We start from the raw sequence: 9019 nt of genomic DNA, 5'->3' as shown, positions 1-9019 counted from the left end.
GAGAAGAGGGGATGCCTAGAGAAAATATGTTACATTTCTCACACTAGGGGAAATTCATGATTTTTTACAATATTGCCATATGAAATTAAGAACTTAAAACTTGTATACTGTTAAAATATGAATTATTAGCTACGATTTTATGCTATACTAATTGGTATAACGTAAACAAAAAGTAGTTTAATTATGTTTTGAATACAAGTCACTAAAACCTCGTAATATGCACAGTAAATAGTGCCCGGCTACAAAGAGTTAATATTTGTGTTTTTTAAAAAGTCAGATAAAGTTTTATCAGTTAGTTTTGTGTTGATGTGGCAACAATTCTTTAGAATTATCAGTTGATTTTAAAGGTTTTTTTTCTGAAGAAGTAGAGAAGACTACTGTAAAACTTTTGTGAAAAGAAGGATTCCATAAATGTTTGGATGTATATAGTGTAGACTTGCTTTAGAAACACGTTATACTGTTTTACATAGAAATAAATTACAATAAAATATTTTCTTCTTTTTACTACAGACATGTATGATATGGTAGTTAAGTTTGGAGCTTACATTGTAGATGCTCTACGAGAATATAATCAACCAATCTTGGTATACATTCCGCCATTTGCTGAACTCAGAGGTGGAGCTTGGGTGGTGTTAGATGCAACGATTAATGAACAGCATATGGAAATGTATGCTGATCCACAAAGCAGGTAAGATTTTTGTATATACATGTTAATGATTTCTTTTTCACCAGAGGTGAAATTGAAAAGAGAATCTGTGATGTAGAGGTCTAATGCATTCTTCGATTGGCTGTGGACTGCAGTTTTGCGTATTCACGGCTCATCAGCATAACTAGGATCAGTAAACCAAAGAAATACCATTAGGCCTCTTATAATGGTAACATTTAACATTTGGTCTACTGTATGATACTGAATAATGAATTCGACGAAATGTCATAACATTATACACATACCTAAATTAATTAAGATTATTATGTGGTGAAGTAAAATGGACGGAAAACCCTCATAGGTAATATTTTTGTTTAACACTCTTTCCCTGACCACTTTATATTTAGCAGGTGTGTTGGAAAGGATCTTTATTTTTAAATTAGAAAAATTGAAAAGTTGTCTTAAACTGTATTTTTGATGAAAATCTTGTGTAAATGTTTTTTATAGAAATTGTGTTATTCTGTTTGGAAGTTGAGTTTCTGTTCAGTTCTTCATTTTTATACAGAAATGTGGTAGCAATGTTACATAAACGACACGGTTTGATACTTTAAAAAAAAAAAACTACCTGCAAGCTGTACAGACAGAGAGTAGTTTAAAGCCTGAGATATAAAATTTTAACATGTTTGTAGATGTCACATATTATATGTAGACTTTAACATTTACGACTATATTCAGTTAGTTTTTTTGCCACAAAACTTCAACATTAATCGTAGAACAGATCACCTTTATGTTAAGAATTTTCATTCTACATATTAACTAGGGGTGGAGTTCTGGAACCAAAAGGAACAGTAGAAATCCGCTACAGAAAAAAAGACTTACTGAAAACAATACATCGTATTGACAACACCTGCAAAAAATTGATGGCACAACTTAGCTCTCCAGATATCTCTCCAGAAGAGAAAACCTCACTGGAACAACAGCTTCGTCACAGAGAGCAGCAACTGCTCCCTATGTACCATCAGGTGGCACTTACATTTGCTGATCTTCATGATACTCCAGTACGCATGCAGGAAAAAGGGGTTATTCAGGTATACGATTATTGTAGATTTCATCAAGATTAATTTTTTAGGAACGTGAGTGAAAAGAGGGAAAATAGTTTCATCTTTCTTTATATCAGTATATATCCAATTTTAGTTGGAGTAGCAGTAGATATGAAATTCAGCTATAATATTTATTTTTCAATATTTTCTGTAAGACATCAACATGCTGACAGCTTATTTCGCTATCGTACCTAGATGCTAAACATGTTCTCATGATGAAGAATATACTTACAATTGTTTAAGCTAAAATATTATGATAGTTATTTAAAAATATAGCAAAAAATTACAGAACAATAAATCTAGACTTAGTGAGAGTTCTTAATGATCTTTTTAAGGATAAGGTACATGTTTGAAACAGGATAGCATCTCATATTTCTATATGATTACAAATTATTATTTGTAGGACATAGTTCCATGGAACAAGTCTCGAACCATTCTCTACTGGAGACTGAGAAGATTGCTTCTTCAAGGACGTTTAAAGGCAGACATTTTGAAAGTTAAGCCCAGCCTTGGGGATGGAAAAATTGAGGCTATGTTTAGGAGGTGGTTTGTTGAGGAGCATGGACAAGTGAATGTAAATATTAACTATAGCTCTTTAACTTATGAAACTACAGAGAGTTTCATATATTCAGAAGTTAGTTTCCCTATAAGTGGGTTGTTTAAAACTCGGTACTTTGAATGTCTGATAACGCACGAGTTATAACTTTTCATAAATTATGAATTTAAATTGTATAAACTCTTTGAGAGTTTTAGTAGACTTTTTTTAAATTGAATAATTGTTTGAAAGTTTATACACAAACTAGTGTCCTTACAGATTCGGATTACTAAATTCCATTAGTAATAATGATGCTTGTCATAACAGAGAGCAAGAGAGAAATTAAGTTTTTATTATCTCATTTTGATTTTTCACTGTTATTCATATGCATTGTTAAGTTTAGAAATAGTTTATAGTTTAATAAAATCTTGAGAATGTTTATCTGTCCTGCAGAAAATTAGTACTTTATAGGTGAATGCATAGTTGTATAAATGTGTCATAATGAGGCTTCAGTCCTTTTAAAAATGTTGATGCTGTGGAGAACCGTATCTTATAGACGTTAGCTGAAGTTTGTGATTTTATTTCAAATGTACACAGTTATGCTGTTAAGTACCATCATGATCAATGTTTTTTAGTTGTTGTTTTTTTTGTAGATTCTTATTTAATTATAAATAATAGTTCCATTTCATCATAGAGCCAGTTGCTTGGTTTGCCATTCCACATAATTTCAAAATAATCAACTCATATTGAACATTTAGCTAGTGTATGACTTTCAGTTTTTATTCTTACAGCAATTTTTGTGGGATGATAACAAAGCGGTTGTTGAATGGTTAGCCTCCCAGCTTGACTCAGCCAAAGGGCATTCAGCAGTCATGGATAACATTCACTGTTTGAAAAGGGATGCTGTCATTTGCCAGATTCGAAGGTAAGAATTCACGTTGACAGTTGACGCTTGCATTTTTTTATAATATTCTTAACCCACTTTTGATTGTTGTATAACTTTTCAGCCTTTGAACACATACCTGCATATCAAATTTTAACATTTAAATAAAAGAAATACAATTCTAATTTTATTAAAACAATTTCTGGATTGATTGATTTGATGTACACTAGAGGGGTTTGACACTGTCCCAAGCACAGGCTCTCCTCCTTCAATTATGAAGTCCTGTTGCATCACATGTTAGTTCACAATCCAGTCTAGGATGTGATACCACACACAATGGAGAGGCAACTGGCAGGAAGCAACCACTTTTTATTTTATCATTATTTATTATTGTGTATTTTTTTAACACCAAGTGCTCAGCATAAATATAATGACTAATACTATTATTTCTACTGTTGTTATACACTTGAGGAGTTTGACACAGACATTAGCACAATCCCTTATCCCTTCTGTAATCTTCTCAAGGTTCTTCTAGTAATAATGCCCCATTTAATTCAATGTAAATAGCAAGGGAGATATACTAGGCTAGAATTTCTGTCTTTTCTAATTCTTATGCTATGTTAAACAATATATATTACATTATACATTAAAAAGTTAACAGTTGTTTAGTATGTCTATTTGCTAAAGTGAGCTTTAAATTCAGGAAGGAATAAAAAATAAGGACATTTGTGTCTGCATTGCTAAGCTTAACGTTGCCACTTTAAGCCCAGATGTATCTACAATATTGAAAAGCCTGGAAACCTAAAAATATGAAATCTGAACTAATTTCGGTAAAAATGTTGTGAATTACCTACTCCAGATTGTAATGAAAAGTAAATAAATAAAATTATTCTGAGGTTAATATCTGTAAGTTAAAAATTTTGGTTATAATCTTCCATAAACAAGGCTTAAAATGGTAATTTTCTCCAGGAATATTCCAAAACTTTAGTTCTAAATTACAATAATAAGCCTATATTCATGTCTTGTCGTCAAAGTCATTTTCCTTTTCTGTCAGTGGTTTTATTACTACAGCTATTCATTATTACCCTTTAATGATGTTGTCTGAACAATTACTAATGAAGCTCATATTTGAAAATAGCTAGAGGAAATAGTTACAAACAATTGGAGTGAATAGTATATAAAGTTGAAGCAGTAATCTATAGTTTTTCAAATACCTAGAGCTCTCATAGAAATGAACAAAGGTTCCTAATACAATATTTACAAACAAACCATGCATATAGGAATATTTGTTTTTATATAACGTTCTTTAGACTCCTTATCTGTTTGAAGCATTTTTTTATGGTAGAACATCAGGAAGTTTAGATTTAGTATGTGAAGTGACAGCGAACTATTTGGATGATACAAAGTCTTTTATGTTGAATATGTTGTAAGGTTTATTGTACTCAACCAAAACACAGAAATGAAAAAAAAATTTATTTATTGAAAACAAATTTGAATAAATATTTCTACTGTAAGAAGGAAAAGAATTAGAAGATCAGTAACTTTCCTCCAGTGTGAAATGGGTAAATATACTAAAACATTGGTGGTGCTTTACTTTGTTTAGTTGTTTTTTTAATAACTATTTTGTTTTAGCCTCATCCATGAATATCCTGAGGTTGCCATGGACTCTGCTGTACACATCATTCAACATATGACTCCTCAGCAGCGGGCAGACATCCTTAACACCATCAAAACGTTGGATTCCCAGTTGTCTGATCAAAATGGAAGCATATCTTCTAACTCTTGATTGACGTTTCACCTGCCTAGGACCAAGCTATTATACTTCAGAGTAGTCTTGCATCCTTGACATGTTCTAAAGTAGTGCTTTTTTTTGTAGGTTTACTAATATATTCATTAACATATGTTGTTTCATTCAACAGTCAGAAATGCTTTTAAATTGTGTGCCATATTCACTTTTTTTATGTAATAGAAACTCCTTCAAACAGTTAGGGCTGCTATAATTGTATTGGAGAGGTACACTTGATGGAAGCACCAAAACTTGTTGTGTTTAACAGACATGCAGGAGATTGGTAAATTTGGAGTTTTATTGTGGAGGAAGCTTGATGCTAACTTCAAGTACAGTAACTAGTTGTCATACAATGTCTTTAGATTTATGCAGTCATAGTACTTTTGAAGAAACTCTGTGGCTCACGCATTAAAAACACATTTACATAAGTTTTTCTTTCATACACATAACGTTGCTTAAAGGTTGTTTTTTACATGATTGCATACTGAAAAAAAAACTTTTCTTACACACACTAACAAACTGTTGATACAAAGTATTTGTTTTTAGTTGGCTACAATATTGTTAGTTACACAGGGAATGTGTTCAGTATATATATATATGTGTGTGTGTGTATATATATAACACAAACTTCTTAAAAGATTTATCAAAGACACACACCATCTTCATCTTTTTGATGTCATAATAATTCATTTATATGAATACATGATTGGGTTTTTGTCTATATACAGTGAGATATGTAACTCATAATGATGTGTTTCAAAAGTTATGGTAGAATTAGTGTTATTTTTGTTAAAATTGTTTTTTAAACACACAAGGATTATAGGGTATATTTTGATTTCAAACACTTGCTTAGTATTGTTATAAATTACCACACTTGCAGAGAGTTTTGTTACAAGACCAATGTTCTTGTCACTGTTAGCATCAGGTCATAAACATTCACTAATAACAGGGTAGTAACTCAGAAGAAGAAGAAAGATGCTTCAAAACTAGTTAATGAAGCAAACTAAATATTCAGTTATTTATTATTATTTAAACAAATATGTTGTATTATCACTTATTTTAGTTTACTAAGAACATGTTTCTTTATATTAACAAACCAATATAATAAATATTTCTATGCATTATATTTGAGTTTTAAAATGTTTCCTTGATTAGTCTAGTAAGAAATCCTTTTGTAATTAATGATAATAGCAGAAATAGCTCATTATTCAGAAATATCAAAATATTATTTTTTGTTTGTACTGCTGATAGTGTTCTATAATTTGATCGTATTATATTTTTATATTTTTGTGATTAATTGACTTGAGGAAATTTAATGGAGATAATATGAATTTATGGTTATGCTCTAAGGTAAGCTTTAGGAATATACTGTAATATGAACTTTGAGGTTATATTGTTATATCAACTTTGTGGTTTTAGTCTCACCAAAACAACTTTTGTTTATTATATTTCATTAACATGAAATCTGTCCGTAGCATCCTTTTGCAGCTGTAATGTTATGGTATTTAATAGATGGTACTAACAAAACACTTGAATAGTTTGCAGGTGTGATACATTTTGCAAGTAAAAAGTTCACTACAAACCAAAATTGCTTTAACTTTAAAAGCCTTATATCTTAACAGCCAGAGTTTCATGTCTCACTTATATGCAAAGTTTTTAAAGTTAGATATTCAAATGATGTAGCAGAATACAGTTAGAAATATGTTAGTTAACATGACACAGCTACTGGTGGATGCAGTAGTATCTTATTAATGTTGTAGTAATAAGCATTTGAAACACTGAATTATTTAAATCTAGAATGTGAATTTCTGAATAGCTTCACAAGTGTTTGAGGGCAATTAATCTCATGAAAAGAACCGCTGAAAAAGTCTCTTTGAGGACATAGAGTTTACATTTACTACCTTCTAGAAGCAAAAACAATCCTTTATTGGGGTATTTTTTTTGAGGAGAAGAACTAAGATCATTAAACAAATAAACTAGGATTGTATTAACTCAACACTCAGGGATATTGAGAAGCAGAGAATTCAAACAGTGTTCATTCAACATTAGATGTTCAACTAGGCATCTCTTTTTTTTTTATGACAATATGAAACATTGCATATGTAGCATAAGACATTTTGTTTTGACTACATTTAATGGCTTGTCACAGTGGGTGTCACAGGATTGTATCCTGCACGGTGTTTAGCTGGTAGTGACTGTATCAGGAAAAATATATCGGAGAAAGTATGTTGCAAGTTGGATAAAATAAAGATATTTTGCTTCATATCTTTTAATAATAGAGAAAAAGAAGTGATTTTCTGGTTCAGTAAATGTTGGGCCGAACAGCAAGATCTTTTTAGAGTAGTGTTAGCTAGATGACAAAACACGGCATCTTGGATAGAAAATCTTTTCATTCTGGAATTGCATACTGGACAGTAGATGACACCAATTGACCTCTTATTTGGCAAAAACTTGTACTTGTTCTTTGAGATATAATGTACAAACTCTTATTAACTTTTATGTTGTAGAATTGTATATTATTTAATAATTCTTATTAGTTATAATTCTAAAATTTTGTTGTGAATTTCCTTTCAGTATGCAGTATTGGTATATATATATATATATAGTTCAGTGAGATATTCTTTTTTTTTTATAGTGTAAGAAAAAAGAATAAAATTATTGGTAAACCCACAAGAAACCCTTAGTGAAGTTTATCATTGTGTTTTGATGTTTATTGAATTATACTGACAATGATGTATAGTGTAATCATGTGTTTAGGGCTAAGTAAATCAGTCTCAAGCTCAGTACTTATATAACTCAACATTAGTTTTAGAATCAGTAACTCAGTAGATCATGTAGTCAACATTAGTGTTGGCATCAATACCGCGGTGAATCATATAGTATTGTGTTCAATATCTCGGTTAACTATATAGTCAACAACAGTGTTGTGGCCAGTACCTCAATAAATCAATTCACACAAGCTACTTAAGCAAACTGAGGATATAGTATACATTAATGTTCTGATCATACTTAAAGCATTATCAAATTCAGTACTTCAATAAATTGGTTACATAGACCACGTTAGGGTTGTAGTCATACTTAAGCCGTTATCGAATTCATTGCCTAAATAAGTCAGTGATACATCAGTGTTACGAAATAAACCAGTCCTATTTTTGATACATCAAATAATCAGTCATACAGTCTACATTATGGTCAATACCTCGTTAACTATAGACATAATTCTATATTAGTGTGATTTATACCTAAATAAACCAGTCTAAAATTTATTACCTCAATAAATCAGTTAACGATGATATTGTAGTTCATTCATAAAACTACAACCTAGATTTTACTGTTTTGGGATGATGATTTGGTGTATATGTCATAGTTAGCTCCCTCCTATTTTTTGGTAGTTTTTTTTACTTCTATGGAGGACTGACATATGAAAGTTCTTAGAAAGGTAATGGTTGTGAATGCTACTCCGAAAACTCAGCTATTCAAAATATTTACATGATTATATATTTATTTCACTATCAAATAAAATCATGAAATGGTAGAAGCGATGCATTTTTATAAGAAAATAATTTTTTAATATACATAATTATTTTTGAAATATTTTATTCCCATTTGTTGCTATTTGATAGATACATATCTTTGTAATTTTATATGCTTATGTTTTAAACTTTAATCCATATTATAGTTTATTTGTTTAAAGAATAGTAAATAAATGTTTGTAAATTACAATTTTGTAAAATTTTTAGTACAAATTTATCTTTCTAGATACACAAGATTGAAACAACTTTTATTTTGAACAGAACTTCACATTTTAGAACCTCATTGTTTGCAATATCCAAGTTTTATTTTGTGCTGTTTAAAGAACTGGATGCCCTCACTTCAGAGCCATAATTGTGGCTGTGCACAAGACTGCAACAATAAGTTCAACATATATATATACAAAAAAACACGATTTTTTTTCATGTAAACATTTGCCTATGTTCTCCATAAGATTCCACATTAGTGCTTGAAAAGTAAGAATTGCAATGTCCTTTCAATCTGTTGTATAGAGTTCTAGCAATCATCAACATTCACA

General features: G+C 30.4%; 1 protein-coding gene across 1 annotated transcript in view; it reads left to right on the top strand.

Moving 5' to 3' along the window:
* Positions 1-7230, top strand: part of LOC106456834 (acetyl-CoA carboxylase-like) — an 87531-nt gene extending 80301 nt beyond the window's left edge. The window contains exons 39-43 of the mRNA XM_022382608.1: positions 511-688; positions 1467-1734; positions 2150-2320; positions 3073-3206; positions 4797-7230. Coding sequence (XP_022238316.1) covers positions 511-688; positions 1467-1734; positions 2150-2320; positions 3073-3206; positions 4797-4950 — 905 coding nt within the window. The 3' untranslated portion in view covers positions 4951-7230. The remainder of the gene's footprint in view (positions 1-510; positions 689-1466; positions 1735-2149; positions 2321-3072; positions 3207-4796) is intronic.
* Positions 7231-9019: the final 1789 nt, after the last annotated feature.

This window comes from Limulus polyphemus, unplaced genomic scaffold, assembly GCF_000517525.1.
Source record: "Limulus polyphemus unplaced genomic scaffold, Limulus_polyphemus-2.1.2 Scaffold262, whole genome shotgun sequence".
In the NCBI taxonomy this organism is placed as follows: Eukaryota; Metazoa; Arthropoda; class Merostomata; order Xiphosura; family Limulidae; genus Limulus; species Limulus polyphemus.
The sequence above is the reverse complement of the archived record's forward strand: the minus strand, read 5'-3'. Positions and strand labels throughout refer to the sequence as shown.